General features: G+C 39.7%; 1 protein-coding gene across 3 annotated transcripts in view; it reads right to left on the reverse strand.

Annotated features, from left to right (window-relative positions):
- PAN3 (poly(A) specific ribonuclease subunit PAN3) overlaps window positions 1-21,178 on the reverse strand; it is an 80,272-nt gene that overhangs the window by 57,985 nt on the left and 1,109 nt on the right. The window contains exons 2-3 of one of the 3 annotated variants that reach the window (XM_041487169.1): window positions 20,853-21,174; window positions 8,139-8,260 (exon numbers count right to left, since the gene is read on the reverse strand). In XM_041487169.1, the coding sequence (XP_041343103.1) occupies window positions 8,139-8,260; window positions 20,853-21,174 (444 nt within the window). Of the gene's footprint in view, window positions 1-8,138; window positions 8,261-20,852 lie in introns of all 3 variants that reach the window. The other 2 variants (XM_041487168.1, XM_041487167.1) reach the window with 2 other exon arrangements.

Genomic DNA, 21,178 nt, shown 5'->3' on the forward strand with positions numbered 1-21,178 from the left:
ACAACCACTAATTTGTTAAAATACTCCCTGGCATGCTTTTGGCCCACATCAACCCAGAGTCTCCCAGCCAATTTCCAGGCACTATTCAGCAGTGAAAAGGTTTGAGAACCCTTCAAATTGACGGTTTGCATGCAGACTCTGCTTTAGTGGGTGAGCACACACCAGCACAAACAGGCCCTTTTGTGCCAGCTGGCCTTAAGCATTCAGGAAGGTTTCCAGGCATGTTTCATTTAGTAGTCTAGACACAGACTGACTCAGAACTGGTCACTGGAGTTGCTCTTCACAGTTATTTTTTTCCATAGCCAGTCTCAATGTTGGTGGCAAAAGGCAGGAAGCTTACTATGTTACACTTCACTGCCATTTCATCTAACTGTTGACTATAAAGATCAACATTCTGGAGTAATTTTGGAAAGAACAGAGGACAACCAATAGAAGTGGGAGTGCTATCCAATAAGGTAGAACTGTAAACCTACTGCAATTCAAGACTCCCATCACTTGCAATTTTCAGAGCACCACAAACACCACCAGAAGCTTTTGCTTTTAAAACCTGTATCTAACAGAATAGATGGTGCAAAGTAGCTTTTATGTAGAATGCTTACAACATGTAAATAGCACATAAACCTTCAACTTTTTCAAGAATTCAAACAAGCTGTTTGCTATGTGCTCTTTCCTTATTTTGATGTCACCTGTCTCTTTCTCCTAAATATACTGACCTGACACAACATAAATATCACTATCTGTGTAAGTGATAAACAATTCTATACACAAAAAGCATGGGTCTAGTGAAACAAAGTTGACTTATTTTTACAAAACAAGGTACCGCTTTGAGAGACACACACTAAATTGACAAACTTTACCCAAATGCAAGGATGCTCATCCAATTGCTCACAATCATCAAAATAAGAATAAAAATATACCAAAATTATTTCTGGATTATAGCAGCTCAAGTAATCATACATCACATTCCCTTCCTAAGCAATGGAAAGAAGCTGAATAGTTTGTCACAAATATTTAAAAAGCATCCCAGTTATACATGGTTTTTTTGGCATTTGAGACATCCACACCAATCCTCATAAAACAAAGGGGTTTAAGAAGAAACTTCCTAAACGGAACCTTTCAGATTTGCACAAGATTTGTGCTGGTGTAGATAAAAATAGTATTAAGGTCCACTTATAATACTAGATTTAATAATAATTTTAATGCAAAAGGTAACGCTGTTAATTGAGTCTTGAAACAGGAGTAAATAGGATACTGAAAACTGCATTGGTATCAAAGCTGGTTTTAAACACATAGGTTAAACATGGAACAAAGTACTTCTATTCCATCAATATTCACCATCCTCAGGCACAGGAGTTAAATATTCAACCAACAGACTTTCAATGGGAACAGGAGCCTGAGATGATGAAAACCAGTGCTGACACAATCACTGAGAACATACAGTGCAAGCAAGGCAGACTGCAACAGAGCATATTGTTCTGCATTCTGAAAGCGCAGTGCAACCCAAACCTGTGAGCATCAACTGTGCTTTTACAAAGTCAAGTTCCCATTCAAGGTGCAAACATATCTTACACACACCAGGATTCTGAAAAACCAAAGCTTGGGCAGCCTTGCCTTAACAACTGCTTGTAACCTGCACCTGGAATAGTTAGAAACCTCCACCACATTCATGAATTTTTCATTTTGCTCACTTTTACTACACAAGCACAAGCCTCTCACCTTAACATTATTCATAGAAGACCTGCATGTAATCAGTAAAGGCTTTTTAAACTGTTTTAATATTAAGATTTCTGCCAACACCCAAATGCATTTAGTCTTAATGAAGGCTACTCCTGTATCTGATTTTTACCAAAAAAGTCTTGAAAGAAAAAAAAAAATTAGAAGAACACACAAGTGCTGTTTGTTATTGGTGTTTTCAGGAAGGTAGCTTTGATTTTAAATAACACTTATCAATCTCTTCTAATAATGTTCAACTATTTTTCATACAAACTCAATTTCAAGAAGATTGTAAGCACCTCAAGGCCAAGGGATGAAAGCTCCAGAAAGGCAAAAGCAACCATTAACAAGGAAGAAAATTAAATATTAAGCCTGACAGAGAAGGTAAGCACACACCTATGAGAACTTCAGACTGTTTTACTACATCAGGGCTTTTATCATATGGAAATTAATATAGAAAGACATCTTTCTGATAACCAAGTAAACACTCAGCTCCACAAACTTCTTTTCTCCGCCTGCCTATTGGTATGATTTGCTGAGGTTCTTTAAACAGTACTCAAAATTCAACTAGGATGGCTGGCATACATCCTGCCCCTCTCCCTTTAAAGGAATTTAAAAGTTGATTCTGTTTTAGGTTTTTCTCACAGGAGGGATGCTCCAGTACCCTCATCCTCTTTGTGACCCTTCACTGGACTCTTTTCAGTACATCCCTGTCCCTAATGTACTGAGAAGCCCAGCACTCCAGGTGTGACTTCACCACTGCTGGACAGAAGGGAAGGATCACCACCCCTGACCTTTTAGCAATGTTTTACTTCAGGCAGTCCACTTCCTCCATGCGGTATACTAAGAAAAGAAGTGTTATAACAAACATTCCCACCTTCTAAAAGGAACATACCACCTTGCCTCCACCCTTCAATACTCAGTAACAAACACCAAAATTATAGCTGCACTTAAGGCAAGTTTGCTTTACTTTCATCTCCCTCAAGTATATATTACAAAGCTCTCATCAAGATAAAGCATGAATAAAATTTTGATGCAGACAATTAGATCTAGTTTTACATAGCTTATAAGACTTATCTTGAAGTGACTGGTTTTCTTTTTTTTTCTCCACCATTTCTTTTCTCCAAAATATGTAAGAGATTATATTTATTCCTCTTTTTCTCTCTACTCCATGCCCTAACCCTGAGCAAGTTAGAATTTTCCTAATGGTCATTCCACAGTGCTAAGCATACTATCTCAAAATATTTTGCAGTATGTCACAATCTAGTCTCTTCATCTTTCTACTGTTTTACTGGAACTGTATTTCAGAATATTTCTTTATAATTTTCAGAATAATATTGACCAGAGTACAAACAGTCATTTTGCAAAAGATTAAGACTGATTTGTTTGGCTGTGACATTGTTGTCAGACTCTGTGACCTACACAGGGTGATATCTTTTGCTTTTCTTTTTAAGCAATCCAAAACCTGTCTTTGACAGCACATGTGGCACCACCTACAGAATGACCCACTCAACTGCTGAAACTAAAGCAACTGGATTTCTTCAGAAAGCATCATGAAAACAACAGCATAATTTTGTATTTCAAATAGCACATCTGTAGCTCCACTCAGCTCTCAACAGTTAAAAACTGAAGACGTTTACAAGCTTCTGTGCTATAAGGAGAGTTTCATTACACAACTGTTGGCAGGTGCAGCAATGGCAACAAAAGTCTTTGTGTTTATTCAGCTGCAAGGCTTTGAAGTGAGCATGGTCACTACTTCTCAGGCTATCCAAGAATGCACAGTACACCAACATTTGCATGGTGAAAGCAAGCAAAACCAATTCTCCTCCATTGCTTGGCCTTGCCAATTTTGATACTGAAGACTGTTACTCCCCTCCTATTTCAATTAGGATGATTTACTGAGAACTTAAGATTCTTCCTTTCTATGTAACCTGCAGTCAGTACAATGGAATCCATGTAGTTATAAATCTCATCCCATCAAAATAAAGAAAACCAGATTCCTGTGAAGCAACACGGATGAAGGCACGTTCTACTGTTTTATGCTCTCACAACCAAGCTGCTCAGTTCTAATACGTTAAAAGTTTTAACATCAAGATACTTCTCTGCCTCATCCTGCTATAATACCCTTTGAACAACCCAACGTAGTATTATTAAAGCTTCTTTCCACACCACCTGCATCTTCAGTTAAGTTAATCAAAGGGCAGCACTAACGCCAGAGGAACAGTGACACCGGCCAACCAAATGGCACACACTGAGCAAACAGCCAAGCATTAGAGGCATCCCAGCCAGCCAGCTCCTGCCTCTTCACTGCTGGGAAAGCCAAAAGCAGTGAGCTGCTTTTTGAACCACACCTCTGACTGTCTCTTGGCAGCTGCTGCTATGCCAAAAAGAAAAAAAAAAACAGCTTCGAGGACAGCATGCAGCCTGTGGACCATGTGTTGCTTGCTCTGCAGTCAGTATTACTTAGAGAAGCAGAAAACAGAAAAAAAGTGCTTTGATAAGATGGAACACAAAACTGTTAATACAGTATATGAAAGCATACACAGATTGAGGGGAGAAGAGACACTTGAGACAGTCTTATGGAAAAACACAAACCAATGAGGACAGAAGACTATTAGTCAATAGAAAACCAAGTTAGTAACAACAGAAGCTGATGGGGGCAATGAAATGTTGGCTGACAGCAAAGACCTTTGAAGTAAGAGGAGTGGAAGGACAAGGCAAAGAGGTATTTTTCAGAAAGGAAGAAAAAGGAAGAATTACAGCCACTTCAAAAATCCTGCCTCTTCTGAGCTGTACCACGTACTTTTACTCTGTTTTCCCCACTGCAAAGTGAGTATTGCCATTAACTGCATCTTCCTCACTAATGTAAGCCCAAAGATACGTTCAAGATCTTATGAAATATTCTTCCACAGATATAAATGAAATCTGCAAGTCAGAAATAGCTTTCTACAGAAATGTTGACAACTATTCAGCTACATTATTTATGGTCAAAGCAGCACATCCACTCCAAATTCATCATGATATAATCCACTTTCCACCCTTTTGCTGCTTACTTAACACTGACTCTTCGAGAACAGGCGCTGCACACAAAAATGTGGTAATTGCAAACTTTGATAAAGCTTTGCTTGATGCAGTCTGGTTCCATTATATACGCATTATGGTAACCCAAACATATACAACCACATATTCTTTCAACAAACCTGTTTTATGTGCTGCACATGACAAACACATTCTGGAGATTAGATAGGAATAGTCAAGACAACTCATCAATTGAATACCTGACAATTACATTGAGAGGTATGTAGTGAATAAAACAAGGACAGCAGAAAGACTATTTCATTGTAACAGAAATGAGCAATACTCTGAAGAGACTGACTTTTTTACTATCCTTGCTAGAGTGAGGCCAGTTAAGCAACTTGAACCAAGTATTTTACTGGTGGTCATTAATTCCATTCTTCACCTTCCCACTGTAAAGCTTAGTTTTAAAAACTCAGGTCTCTTGTTTGCCAGCACTGTTGCAGTATTGTTTGTTTAATTGCCATCCTTTTCTATCCCATGCATCCATAAAATGTAGACCACTTTCCTGTTTCATACAGAAAGCACTGCATGAAGTTTGATGGAATAATTGTAATGGCACCCAAAAGTGCACTGCCAACTAAGAGTCTTCACAAGGATGAAAACAGCATGCAGGAATAAAGCACAGAACCATATGATGAACATTTAATCAAATATCAAACAGATGCTCAATACACATGAATGTGCCATACATCTTGTGTTCTGAGTAAGTCCCACTAATAATTTTCCCACTGAAAAAACAAATACACAACATTATGAGAAACACAACCTCAAGGCTGTGCTGGCAACCTAAACTTACCATTTCCTAACATCTTGCCTCATCTTACTACTGTTTTTCTAGCAGTGTGTTTATCTGCATGTTTGTGCAATTTCCCAGTTTTAAAAACCTAGCAGAAGAGCTTGCCTCATTGCATCACTGATGCATTTATTTGTGAACTACAGATTCACCAGAGATGACAAAGTAATTCAGATGGAACCAATGTTTCCATCTGCAAAAGCAAAACTGAGCGTTAATGAAATATTTTACAGAAGACATCTGATGTTTCATTGATGGCAGAACACTAAAGTTTTAGCATCTTTAGTTTGATTCGAGAACCTGGAGAGAAATAGGAACATGGATTTGTTCTCTCCACCTACTTTGTCCCACCTTTACATTATGAAAACTTGTTTTCAGTTTCTGTGTATTGTACTTGTACCATTCCAGTCCCCATTCTGTGAGTGTCCCACCAAGATCTATCTCCTCTCCGCTTCAGTCCCTTTGCTCAAGCTTTCCTGGTTTCTTCTTTACTTATCTTCAGCTCAGCTTCTCTAAGCCCACAGCATAAGTTTCTTTTCCCTTACCAACCTCTCTGCTCTAATTAACTCAGATACAGCTCTTTCATTAAATATAGATCCACTTCCATGCTGCTTCAGTCTGAAGTGGAAGGGAAGAGGGAAATGAAGCTGATCAGCATTCCTGCTCTGAGTTCAGTCAAGGCCTAGATTATGCCGGAGCTGCAACTGCAAAAATGTACTCAAGCTAGAACAAGCCAGTGCAGATTATATCTTTGGGAAATTATTTAACATCTAGGAAGTCTCCAGTGGGTCCACATAAACCAGTTCTGCAAAGGTTTAATCAATTGACAAAATCTGTGCAAATTTTAAGAGAAAGCAAGCAAGAGGTAGATCCTTGACACAACCAGATTCAAAGTCTCTATTCCAAATCATAAAGGACCAGTATTATTTAAAGTCAAACCCAGTAAAATATCTCCAGTGCCTTGTTCCCCACAGGGCTGAATGACACAGAAAATCTCACTCCATGTGGCTAAACTTTATTAGTATGTACTTAACCTAGAAGCTGTCACACAATCAAAACAGACAGCACTACGTATGTAAACAAGAACTTAAATTACAGGATTCAAAGGAAAAAAATCAATACAGGAATGCTTTTCAAACTGTAGTTTGATGCCTGTAAGCGCATTCTCAACACTAATAAAAACCTACTTCCAAAGTAATTTTCCTTGTCCTCCAATGGGCTAGAGGCACATTGATTTCTTCTCAAAGAGAAACAATAATGCCTTGACTGTAATCTCAGGCATTAGCAAAGTATTTAAAAATCCCATAAGCATTCGTGTTAGATGCATGCCTTATTGTCTGTCTTTCTAGATGTTACAGTTATAATTAAAAATTGGTGTTTAGAAAGACACTAGTGTTTCTGTAGAATACAGTTTACGGATACAAAACATAATGATTTTGTGTTAAAATTATAGGACCTCAGTTATACAAAAATTTCTAACTGCCAGGTTCAATAGTACACTTTGAAATCAGAGGTTAAAATTGTTCTTTTTAAATCATGCATAACTGTCAAGAAAACAATTCCATACTTCTGCAATTCTGTCGAATAAGAAAATCCAGCCTCCTTGAAAACATGCAGTAAAAAAAAAAAACAAACAACCAAACAAACAAAAGAAAAAAAAGGAACACACCTAATTAATTCCCACCTTTTGCTGAGTTATTTTTCAATCGATTATACAGCCACAATTGAGATCAAAGTAACCTCACAAGGAGAGTTTCCTCGATATAAAAGAAGAGAGTTGTTGTCAGCACTCAGTGTGAACTGTTTGACTCGCACTCTCTCATTTACCAGAAGTTGCTTTGTTTACTACAGGACAGACCATCTTCTTTCAGGGACTGTACTTCTTTTAAAATGCATAATACTTTGAGGGAGTTATTGTAATACTTCATGTGTTAATTCAGTAGATACTCATTTAGGTTTTAAATATGACAGACTTTTGTTGCAAATTTTCCATAATACTACCTACACAAATTCCACCTCATGGGAGTTCCTATGCCAACCTCTACAGAACTCTATAAATACAAGAAAACATTTCAGAAGATTTAAATATGAATCCAACATACCACCACCAGAGTCTGAGTTGACAAATTCTGAAAATTTTGCCTAGTAATTTCAGGTCTGACAGTTCACATTTTTCTTCAGCGACTTTGGATCTTTGAAAAGTTTCAAAATCAGAATTTTATATTTTTAGCAAAAGGCTATCAAAAGCTATGAGCCTAAAAAGAAATCTAGAAAGCCACATTCAGAAAAGAAACCTAACACAGAATTAATGTATGCAGCAAAGCTCAACACAACAGCTCAGGTAAGTGCAAATAAAAACAGATTAAATTTAAAGCAATTTAAATTTTTCCTGCTTCATTTCCATTTGCAAAATTAAAGTGAGTTTATACTCTGTATATCACACAAGATGACACATTCCAGAAGGCTCCATTTGTCCTGCCTCTTGAGCAGTTTTCCCTTTTTGGCGTAACACCAGCCAGAACTAACGAAACATTATCCAAATCACTGCTATTACCTGCATCATGGGATACTTCGTTTCAGCAGGACTTCCAAATCCATTAACGCCAATGAAGCTGGTGCTAAAGTATGAATCCGTTAGATTAGCATCAGCTAACCCACCACCATCCATTCCGGGAACTAAAAGGAAAAGAGAAAAAAAATAATGCTTCAGGAAATGTTTCCTTAACCATGGGTTTATCCACTAGTGTCTATTACATGTATAGATTTTTTTCTTTTTTTGCAGGGGAATAGAATATGGTACTACTGTCTTCTCAGCAAAACAACCAAAAACAAAATAGTATATACTATGAAAAAGGAAGTTAATGAAAGAAGTTACTAAATGAGAGCATTTGTAGCTCTCATGAAGTTACAGCACAAATGCAGAAAAGCAATGAGGAGTCTGAACTTTATAAACAAGAATAATGAGGACAATAATGATATCAAAAACAAAATAAATCAATTAAAAAACCTAGAAGGCAAGCTTATTTTATAAAGAACTATATTCTTGCATGCTCTTCTTGGAAATATATGTGTTAAGTAAAGTTTTGAACTGGATGCACTGGTTCTTTTAAAAGGTAACATACAGAAAACACACACTTAATATCTCAAACCCTTTCACAGAAAGCACGAATACTTTAAATGCTTCCTTAAGAGCTTAAGACAATTTTCATCGTCTCATTCTTTGTAAAGTGGCAACAATTTCCTGAAATGTAGCTCAAAAAATCCTTTTGATTGAAAGCAAGTGTGAAGGATGCAAGAAGAAATTCATCCTGCCTAGAAACAACAGCCCAACATACAAGACTTTAACCACATATAAATTAATCCAATACTAAGAAATTACAAAGAACAACAAGAAGCTATCATAATTAACACAAAACTCTCAAGCAGGTATTACTTCAACAGGGGAAAAAAAAGGCATTTACAATGGTTTGCAAGCTGCAGTTCAAATGAACCTTTTGTAAAAGCACCCACAGTAAATTATAAAGACATTCATCGGTACGGCCAGGCCACTGCAAGCCAGCAGGCATGAGTAATAGCTAGCTTCAAGGTAGGAAGGCACACATCCAACTCAGAGGAACATCCTGTACCAAACTATCCAACTTGAACTTCTGGGAGGACTTGCAGCCAGGTGGTGACACCCGGAAACAACTGCCTGATCCTAATCCTCAAAGGAAACAAAATGCAACTTAGTGGCACAGTGAAAGGAATGCATACTATAAAGCCTCAATTTTCAACAAAACAGGAATTTTCCCTCCAAAACAGACTGCCTAACCTGGTGAGCCATTTCCATGTGCTAGGCACAGGAAACAGCAAAAGAAGTACAGTCATATGTAACCACAGGAAGGGCTGGAAGAGAACGATGAGTAGCATGCACACCACAGACAGAAGGAAACACTGTCCAGCTGCACTCCCCTGAGACTGGAGTTGCATGAATCAGCCCAACAGGGGTAACATCAACACCAGTTCAAATGCAGAACTGTATGTGAGAGACCAAATAAATGGAATATTTCAGTGGCAATAAACATCAGTTTTGCAAGGGAAAAAGATTCTGCAACTTTTGCTGCCAAATCTAAAACATTATTCGTATATTCTGTAGGTTTGAAGGAAACACCTAAGAAACTTTAAAGATGCTAATTATTAATGAATTGCTACTTCTTTTTACAAAAATTTTAAAAGTTACCTAACAGAACAGGAAAACAAAACTCCCTCTACTAGCCATGCTCTAGCTCCTCCTTCATAATTTTAAGTAGCCACATAGAAACTTCAGGAATTCTCTTGCTACGGCCCTAAAAAAGACAAAACTTTTTGGATTTGTCTTTTAAATGACTGTTCCTCTTTTGCCTTCATTTGGGAAAGTCACATTCAGAAGTCTAGAAAAAGCATTTTATAGTTCAACTACTGTACCGTGGAAAATAGTAATGTCTGCAGTAATGCCAGTTACTGTCTCATCCTTCCCTTCTACAGTCAGTCCCTACCTTACGCTGTGAAGATCAGCATTTTATACAGGGTTTTCTGGCATTACAAAAAATACTAGGATCCCTTCATACCAGAAAACAAAAAAGATAGCAAATCCATGTCTAATTGTAGGCAGTTTCAGCCCAGTTTTCCTGTAAATTATCCAAGGTTTTAATTGTGGTTTTTATTTATTCTAAAAACACATTTCCAATATAGCTTTCTCCACCTATACTTCAGCTGTTATCAAAACCTCCTGCAGTTTTTATGCTACACCTTGACTGACCAGGAAAAACTGTTTCATTTCCAGGAACAACTGTCATTTCAAGGTACACTATAAAATTTCAGCAGTATATCTGCTACTTTATCTAATGCTTTTGCCTCAAATTATAGAATCTATCCAATTTTTAACAAACTAGCAAGATACTTCCTCAGATGACACCATGAGCTTTCCAAATCCTTCAGGTTCTGTTGGAGAATTAAGAAAAAGACTATTCCTGCTTCTCACTATGCTAGAGTCATCATGAGAATCCACTTCTCCCTTGAGCAAATACAGTTAAATGCACAAAATCCTTCAAACTGGGAAGAAGCAAATGAAAACTTGCAACTTTTTCCACACAGAGAAACCCCAGAGCGGGCCTGCAGGATCTCCAAACAGGTGATACATCTCAGTCACCCAATATCCAAACAAAGCACTTGAATCTGTGACAGTAACCTTGCCAAAGCACAGATAGAGCACCAGGAGCTCTGCTCCTGCTCTGGTGGAAATACCTTCAGTGCCAGGCAGGTGAAGCTGCAGGCAGGAGCAGGCTTTGGGCTGCAACCCCGGAGCTGAGCAAGGCTGAGGCTGCTGCTGCGATCTTTGACACTGCAGCCTTTCTACTGCTGGAATTTGCTACGCAAGCCTATCCAAGACACTTAAAGCTGCTCAAAGCTACAATTTAGGCTATTGGCACAGCGATATCTAACTGGGCACTTCAAACAGCAGAAGCTACTCGAGAACATTTCCTTTTATCTAGCTGCAGGAAGATCATCTCTGTACTGAAGTGCTATGGTTTGGCCATACCAATAAGCCTCCTCATGCCACTCCAACAAATTGCTGTACTCCAGTGCTGACCCACCTTCGCAGCACTAAGTTCCACTGGTACCACAGCAATTTCAAAATGGCCTTCAACATCAAGGATTTTTATTGTCCTCTTCCAAACTCTTGAAACATACTGCTAGCAGGGGGACCCAGAGGACAAGAAAGCAAATTCAACTGGAACAATCAAAAGAAAACCAGCAAAAGTACACTCATTGGAGAAATGGACAGTTTTCTTGGCAGCTCAGGTTTAGAACAGAATGCTCTAGAAGTGGCAAGTATAACTATTGCCTTCAAAAGAAAATTCAATACTAGCTTCCTTAAAGTGACTTTCCTGTAGCAATTAGCAAGAGAATTAAGCCTGCAGAAAAGACAAAAAAAGTAATTCTTGCATTACTTATAGAGTGAAAAAAAAGTGTTCAATACATACTCTATTTCTGTTCAAAGGGACATTCAGCTTTTACACTGCTGACAGCCCAGCAAATAGGTATTTGCTAATAGCCCAGCAAATACCTGAACAGCCAAAGCATTTTTACTGTATTTGCCACCTGGCCTTCTCTATGAGAAATAGACAACTTTCTCCTCCTTCTGCCATACATTTAGCAAATCAGAAATTCTCTCTTGCTTCTTGAAGACCACAGTAGCTGAGAAAAATTATTTATCATAAGCAACCCATAGAAGGTCTGCAGAAATGGGCACACTTTACCATACGAGCAGTGTGGTATTAAGAAAGTGAAAGCCTAGGCTGGAAAAACAAACCTCTAGCCCTCATAAAGTTTTTATTCTTATGTGTTTACTAATTCACATCAGTCCCTGTATTTGATTTTTACATCCAAATCTTTCCTACAGAACAATTGCAAGCAAACACTTTAAAACATTCCATACACCATGCTACTAAAATACCAATGAACTTCTGATGTCGGTCTTTTCTCTTTTAAGACATAAATTACAACTTCATTAAGTTTAGGAAATTTTAGGAAAGCCCTGAATTGGCTATTTTTTGTTAAAGGAATAAGCCTTTCTGTTGTGCAGCAGCACTATCCATGCACTGAAGCTGTACATATTTTCAACAGGTTCTTCTTGGACAGAAGCAAAAACTTCCTTATAAAAGCAGAAAGGCTGACCAGGCAGGTCTGAGTAAAGACGGATGTGCAAGTGAACAACAAAGAATCCAGAGGAAAAAAAAATGCTAACACGTTATGTAAGCAGCCATGTGAAAACAGAACAAATTTCTAAATTCCATCAATATCCAAGACAGAAGATACATCCTGGCAATTCTAGAAAGAAATTAAATAGAACATCTTGAGAAATTAAGGCAAAATTTTCAACTTTTTATACACATTATCTAATACTTTTCTTGCTTGGTGAGTAACACTGCAGCTTAATGTGACAACTGCAATTAAAAATAAATATCTTCTTATATAATTCCTCACCCACAGAATTTTAGCAGAAAGTAGGCTTCCTGCCAGATGCAGACACCAAAGAGGAAAAAAAAAAAGAAAAGATAGTTACTTTTGCCTTACTCATTACAATGACATTTTTCAGAAACAAAGTATCTCATCACAGCTTAAGGGCTCGAGTAGTACTGCCATGAACACAGCACACGTGCTTCAACTGAAGGGGTCAGTTTCAGTGAATTTTAGTTCAATGCTTGTATTGTCTAACACTAACACTGTCAGAACATTAATACTATCTGAAAAGATTTCCTAATATTTTCATTCCATGATTTCACTAACCAGTAAACAAATACTGTATTATCCTATACTACTTCTTTTATGAACCCAGTATCAGCACTGATGATCTCAGACACTGCTCGTAATACAAAAAAGGATCCGTTCCAATAATGTGATATATTACTCCCAAAGTGAATGGGCTAAAACAAGGCCACAACAGATTTAGCTGACAATTTTCAAAACAATATTTTAAAGACTTCTGGCAAGGTAATAAAACATGGATTGAAAGAATTCATTTTGCTATTAGTACTTTTTTTCTAAATGTACAGTTATTTTTAGGCTGGGTAAAAAGTTTATATATAATCTTGATTTAAACTCTCAGCACAGCAACAGTGCACTTTTCACATGCTGGTAAACTGAATCATAGCTTCACTGCATACATGTGCATCCTAAGGACAAGGTGTTATCTCAACTAGATATAAAGCAGTAAAAACTAGAGTGCCATATCTCCAGAGGATTTACAGAGACAGCTATCCTAATATTGAGACAAAAACAATAAAACACTTATACAAAGCTTATCTAAGTAAGTAATTTAAGATTTGTGTCCTTGCAGTCACCCAGAAGCACCAAGGTGTCAGAGGAGCTCACACTCATTTTTCTTTTCGTACTGACATGTACATTCCTGTACACCAGGAAATCCTGTGCTGGTGGTGCTAACCTCACTTGTACACCTCAGTGCTATTTTCTCTACAGTGCTCCTACTTGGAACTTGCTAGGGAAATTGGATTCTCTACTGTTTTTTACCTCTCTCGTTTAATGCAATGCTTTGGAAACACAGACTAGGAAACTCTGAAATAGAGGCACATACAAAGAAAATGAACAATGCTTCCAGGCATGAGAGGCAAAAATGAAAGCACACGCCTGGGTTAGGACACTGTGACAGAGTACAGGCGGAGAGCGGACAGCACAAATGAACCAAGTTGGCTGAGAGGCAGACAGGAAGCAAAACAGTTTGGGAAACGCTGCCTTATTTACAAACACTCCCACTACGCCATGAGATATTCATGGGCAAGAAAAGGAAAACAGCTATCTTTACCATAATAGTAAATGGCTGGGCTGTCTTTTTTTTATATATATCATAGAAGCATCTGATGAAGATGAAGCATCTGATGAAGACAGAAAAACAGCACAGGTGATAGGTGCCACCCTTCTGCTCTGTAAGTCTTGTTGCAGAGTCTAGAGCAGCCACACTCCTCCTCATGGACCAAATCCAAAAGCACAGTGATAATACAAATTAAAGTTGATACTTTCTCAAAAGAGTGATCAGAACTACTCTGTTATCAAAAACAGCAATTTAAAGTGATACAATTACTTAATACCATAGCTTTCAGAGCTAACCCTCTCCAAGATCTTTTACAATTCCTAAAAAATTGCACTGAGCTGTTCAATAAACTGCATCAATTTTTCAAACATTTAAAGTTTTGTTTTAATAGCCTCCAACGAAAACTCAACTTTTTATTAAAAAAAAACTGCATGAAGCATGTGCAGATAACCTGAAGAGAACATAAGGATATTTTTCACAGCAGATGGTAGAATGCATAGAAGAAAGGAATAAAGTCTTCCTGCCATTTGCCTCAGCAGCAGACCAACTGAAGTTGACAGACTATCCATAAACTACAGGAATCACACATTGTATGACCAATTTGACAACAACTAGTATAATGTGAGCCTCTGCTCCCACCTTTATATATCTGTGCTTTGTTTCTATAGCTCTATTCTCAAATTTTAAAAAGGTCATGAGTAAAAGGCTGTTAAAAAGCAAATTAAAAAATACAAGTAAGTTCTAAGCACGAAATATCTTTGAGAATCAAACAAGGCAACCACATGATTGGAGCTTTTTTAACTACTGAGAGACTCATGAAGCCTACATACACAAAAGAGTGTGATTGATTTAAACTCATGGTCATACACACACAGTGATTCACCACACCATTCTTCTGGTGACATAAAGCATAACATCTTTACTAGAAAGCAACAAATCAGGAAAACATCAGCCACATCAGCTTACTATCTAAATCCCTGCACTGACCCCTTTTCATCAGCTACCTCAAAACCAAGATTATTTTTTCTGCTTTGGAGGTTCTATAGAAATGCTTGTGTCTATAACCCTAGCCTCACCATTCGCCCACTTTACCCACAACAGTGTAAATTTGCTTCTAGCTGGAAGCATGGAAACCTTTCCGAGCTAATCCTCAGACTCACTACTTTCTGGACATTCAAATAATTCCTGAAGGCCCACTCCTACAGCAATACCTAAAAAAAAAATCAGTTTCTAATACCTGCTAGACAGAAATTAAACAGGGACGTCCGCAGTCTTGAAAAACAAGCTTCCCATTACTAAGATATAGCAGAGAGTTTGCTTCTATAACATAACAACCCCCACACTCACCCTCCTTTCCATAGTGCTACTGTATTCTTCAGTACCTGGCACAGGGTGGGTCCTACCAGAAACAAGGAATTACCAATACTCCTCAGATATCCACAATTCTTGTGAAATATCTGAACTCTGAATTATTTCCTATGCAATAAGAAAAAAACATGATAAAATGAAAGCAAATTAATAGTATAATTTTTAAGTTTCACTGCCCTCAAAATCTGAAATAAGTTTTCAGATGGAGAAATTTTTCCTTCTCTTTCTTTTTCCATAGCTCTCCCAAATCATTTTCCTCCTATGGGCCATTCACTTTACAGATCCTTGTGGGTTTCTTCCATCTCAGAATATTCTGTGATTCTGTTATTTCCACATGAAAAACATAAAAGCAAAAAGAAAACCCATGTCTAATTGCCTCATTTCTGGAGCTGACATATGAGACAAATAGTGATTAAGTGAACTCAGTCACTTTCACTTCCTCTCATGCATCTCTAAGAGGTTATTGGTTTTACTCTTCAATTCTCAATTGTATAGGTCTCCAAATGCTAAGAATTTTTTTCCCATTTCTTAAAGATATTCAGAACAAAACAAGATGAAAATTGTGTGATCTGTCAACTCCTGGAAAAGGCATAATGAAAATTAAAGAGGGAGGTACCTCTAAAGGAAAAAAAAAAAAGCAACCAATTGAGGTACACCACTAACACAGCATCACTCACAGAAAGTAAAAAAAAAAAAAAAAACAACCAATTGAGGTACACAACTAACATAGCATCACTCACAGAAAGTACAAACATGTTTGGAAAAAGAATTCTCAACCATACACCTTTACTATAACATGTACTTTCTCCACAGAAGTGGAGAAGGAACAAATCCCAGGAAAAGCGAAGAGTACGTGACATACTGCAACTATACTTGTACTTAAAAGTTTCATATAACTATTTCTAAACACTCCAACTTGTAAATACTGAAATGTTACCAAAAATAAGAAAAATCCACATTTAGAAAAACCCTGACCAGTTTCACTGCATTAAGAAATGTAATCCAACAGATTACCTTTAGTATTAGTTTTGATGAAGAGCTGTCTTTCCATTTTTTCTATATCAGCTGCTCCATCTTGTTTAAAAAGGAACGTACTGGTAAAGAATCAAGCACCCTTTAAAAACAAGAACATTCGCAAATGCCTATGTCTTTCCACTCCAACCCTAATGTATTTAGGGATGTCACAAAACCTAAGCTGTAAAGCTCACTAAACCAAACATGGAGCAAATGCATATGGAATTGCTACAGCAGTGGCCACTACTGCCCTGACTGGACACAACATGCAGATGGTTGGCTGTGAAAACAGAAATAATGTTTTTATTAGCGCTGTGAAAACAAACATACCCAACCAACACATGCCAAGTCTTGATGTCCCTTTCCACCTTCTTGCAGGCTGGCAATAAAAGTCTATTCACAGATGGGCTGTTCTCAGCAGCCACAGAAAAATGCCACCTTGCAGAAACACAGACCTGTTTTCCAACTACAGATTTCCTAGGAGGGCTTTTGTAAAAGGCTTTCTAGCAGAGAACCAGATGCAAACATGTCATATGAGAGGGTGGGCTAGGCTCTGGCACTGAAAACTCACATAGCAGCAGCACTGCTGCAGTGGCCAGCTCCTCACAGGCAGCTCCATGGCTGCCACTGGGCCCAGAGCACACCCAGCACTCCTCAGCTCAGCAGCCCAGGGCTTTATAGGAATCAGAAGCCAGAAGACAGGGTGAGTACTATGTATTATGAACTTCACAGTTCTTCACGAAGTGGGGCAAAAATTAGCAAATGTTTGGAGCCATACTTCAGCTTGTATCTATCAATCTATAATATGAGATCTACATACAAAAGAATATTACACTGTTCAACTGCCTGAAAGCTAACAAATACAAAGGCAGCTGTCCATACAACTTTTAACTTATCTGGCCTAGGTATCGGCATGATACATTTTAATATCACAATACCTCCCTCTAGACCTTTCCTCAGGCAGCACTGAGAAGGGATGGCAGCCTGGGAACGGGTCCACAGCATGCAGCAAAGCAGGCTGCTCGTCTGCTGGTTACAGAAGCTGCAAAGTGCCACAGAGAATGGAGAGGACATACAAGAAGAGAAATTTTTCATGCTATCATGCTCTCGTTCCATAAGCTACTCCTTTAAATCCTGTTAATCAAACATATTTTCCCCTAAAAAGCAAGTATCAGTCATTCCTCCACCTCTGCTTCTTTTATAGCCTTTAGACACGTGGGACATACATCTATTAGAAAAGCACCATGAGCAAATTTAAGTAGCTACCCAATTTGGAGAAAATGCATTATTTTCCTTTTCCCCTTATTTTGTAACAGAAGTTCTATGTAAAAAGGATTAATGTTTCTAAATAAAATTTTAGATAGGCAATATCAACTACATTCCCTATTCTGTATGCAGTCAGCTGGCCACCTTACTCTCGGAAGGTGAACCGTGCAAAAGACTGAAGAAGCAGAAATGGTGCTTTGAACATGTGCTCCATGTCAAATAGTCTGGGGGCAGTGAGCAGCAGTGCTGCCTTCTGAGAGTGGGTGCAGCTCATGGGCATGGTCAGTCTTGCCCCCCAGGAACATAAAACTCCACACCATCAAGCCAAAGCCACATTAAGCCCAAGACCTCATCATCTCTGACACTGGACAACAGTAGCTATGTGGACAAAAGCATAAGCATGAGGCAAGGATAAAGCAGGATTTCCCAGCAGGCTTTCAGCCATATATATATAGGGGAAGATGAGTCTGATCCAGAGACAGGGATTTTTTGTATTTAATAATCCCAAGGAGAGTTTTCTTCCAAGACTATCTGATCACTTCTGGAATTCTGTCAGATGTTAGCACTCCAAACATCTATGGGCACAGAATAGCTTAACCACACATCACCTGAGAAACTCCTCCTGGTTAGCTCTGAGGATGTCAGCTGCTCATTCCTCTTCATACTCTAATAGTGAAATAGTTCCACACTGGAATATTTCTTGCCTTTTCACTGCTCACCATCTCCTCATCATCAACATTCTTACCACCCATGTGGTGAAAATAAGTTGGTATTTGGGGAGCCCTTGTGATTACCACAGAAAAACCTATAAGTAAATTAATAATCCTGTACTCAAAGCAGGATTAGCGAAACACGCATGTTAGAATGAGGCACTGACCCACTTTTAACAATAAATAGGACTACCCAGTTAATTAGTCAATGAGCATTATCTCCTCTGTGCACTGAATGAGGCTGGTGTCCAGTGAGGAAGGAGCAAGAGAAGGTGGCATCCACAGTCACCTTAAGACTATCAAATTCTTCTGAATTAGACAGTCAGTGACTGTACAGGCAGGTGATTTTTGGCAATTCCCACTTTCATATTCTTAACCTCAGAACGTTTTTAATATGACTTTGTGTCTTACTTCCTACATCCACAGAAATAAAACTTTCATTCCATCTACTTGTAAATCATACTGTTAACACCACAGGCCACCAGCAAGGTAAGGAATTTAGATACTAGCTTGTCAGTACCTACACATATCAACTTCAGACTTTTAAGGATTATTTTCCTTATTTTTTTCACAAATGCATCCCAAAGCAAAGTTTAGAAGTGAGATTAGGCCCATTTCCTGGCTTTTCAACTTTAATTTCCCTGTCCTTTCTTTCTGGGCTCTTTTCCTACCCAGTGTCCTTCAAGATCCACCAGTGGAAGCTTTTGCCCCCTACAACAAGCGATGTGGCCTTCCCAGCAGGCAGCCACTGACAGCATCGTAGCGGATTTATCCATTCTTGGAGCCCTCACTCCTCAACTGGGTACAACTGCAGCAAGCATCTTCAATAGAAGCAAGTGTTTCAAATTATTTGACTGCTCAGCAGTAGCAACCCCCAAGCACACACAAATTCTGAAGGTTTTTGCGTTAGATTCAGGGCTCAGGCAACTTTTTAACTGTTTCTTGGAAGAGCATCCTTCATATAGGAGCTTTTAGCTGCAAACTAAATTATGCATCCTCTCCCCAAGTCTGAATCTCCTAACCACTTTGTTTCCCACAGGGAAAAAGTACGTTTCACACCAAACTCTGTCCAAATGAAAAATTAGCAAAGATTGACTTATTGCTGCTGAATCCCTCCAACATATTTCTATTGAATTAAAAAAAAAAAAAAAAAAAGGCAAGAGAGCCTTCAGCTTGAATAACTTAAGTTCAACAAAAATCTGGAAGACTTTTAATAGAAAGCCTTATGCAGTAGTATATTAAAGGCTCCTCCTGAAAGGGAAGACATGACAGTGTTGTGTAAATGCAAGACACTGAGAAGCTACCAGCTACAGAGATACTACTCAGCAGCACAAGCTCACCACACCTGGCAAAACAACAACTGCAGGACCCTCAAAGATTTATCAAGCACTAAAAACCTACATACAGGATGTTCAGCATGGTTGTGTCTTAATTTCAGAAAAAAATATGGTTGTGACCATTTAGTAGCCAAAGCATTTAATGTAAATAAATGCCACATTTCTGTCAAAAATCAATACTGCAGCCAAGCTTAATATACTCGTGTAAAGAGGCACGGCTTTTCTCAAGGAGCATGTTTCCCTAGCCTGCCAAATGCTGCTTCTCCTACAAAACAAATGGTTATTAAAATCAGTTCACTGCAAGCTCCATCTAACTACCGGCCTGCACATCAGGAGGATGCAACACCAACCAGCAACAGCAGTGCAGCTCTGCGTGACATACAAGCTATCTGAACTCTCACCATTTGAAAAAGGGCTGCACATAAGGGTTGGAAAAGCTCAGAAAAAGATTTTGAAACAATTTCTGCTCATAGCAGTAAATAACACAGACATCTATCACAGAAGCATAGTAACATTAAGGTTGGAAGGGATCTGGGGATCATCTAGCTCAATCCCCCTGCCAAGGCAGGATCACCTACAGCAGGTTACACAGAAATCTGTCCAGGTGGGGTTTGAATGTTTCCAGACAGGGAGACTCCATAATCTCCCTGGGCAGCCTGTTCCAATGCTCTGCCACCCTCAACGTAAGGCAATTCTTTCTCATGATCAAGTGAATCGCAACTTATAAATTTTTTCCGTAATTTTAATGCTGTATTTTAGCTGGAGCATTTCAAACTTCCAAGAGCCGACACTCAATATACGCTGCTCGGAAGACCCATCCAAGGGTACCGCTCGGGAAAGCGCTGCCTCCCTGCTCCCAGCCTGACTTCGGGTAGGGAATACCTGTGAACCTACACCAAGCCTAGCTCTAGAGGGACGGATGGGCAGCTGCCCGGGAGCCCCTTTAAAGCCACACAGGAGGAGCACCCTCCCAAAAACACCTGCCCGCTCCTTCCCATCGGTGCGGGCCGGGTCTCCGCTGGGCAGCCAGCCCAGCCCCGTCCGCCCGCCCGGGACGGCCGCAGCCGGGCGGGCGGCCCGGGGTCCCCCGCCACCACCACGGCTGTTGTTATTTGTTTCCGGCAGCACCGCGGCGTGTCGGGGATGAGGAACAACGCGCCGCCCGCCGCCCCCTCCCGGCAGCGCCCCCCCGGCCCAGCCCAGCCCGGCCGCCCCGCCGCACTCACTCGCCAGCCGTGGGCCATCCAGCCCCCCGCCGCCGCCGCCTCCGCCGCCTCCCGCCCCCAGCTCGGCTTTTTTAGGCCCCACCACCGCTGCCGCCGGGCCCGAGCTGGCCCCGTGAGCCGAGTAGCCCGGCCCGGCGGCGGCGGCGGGCGGGGGGATGCCGAGAGGGAGCCCGCCGAGGGGGGGTGCGGCGGGCCCCGGGCCGGCGGGGGCGGCGCCCGGCTCCTCATGCAGGAACTGGCACTCCTCGCCGTAGAAGCAGGTCTTGTCCTTGGCGTAGTAGCGGCAGAACTTCAGCTTCACGGCCCCGCCGCCGCCGCCGGCCCCC

The sequence above is a fragment of the Pyrgilauda ruficollis genome, unplaced genomic scaffold, assembly GCF_017590135.1.
Source record: "Pyrgilauda ruficollis isolate IOZ18807 unplaced genomic scaffold, ASM1759013v1 scaffold8, whole genome shotgun sequence".
Taxonomy (NCBI): Eukaryota; Metazoa; Chordata; class Aves; order Passeriformes; family Passeridae; genus Pyrgilauda; species Pyrgilauda ruficollis.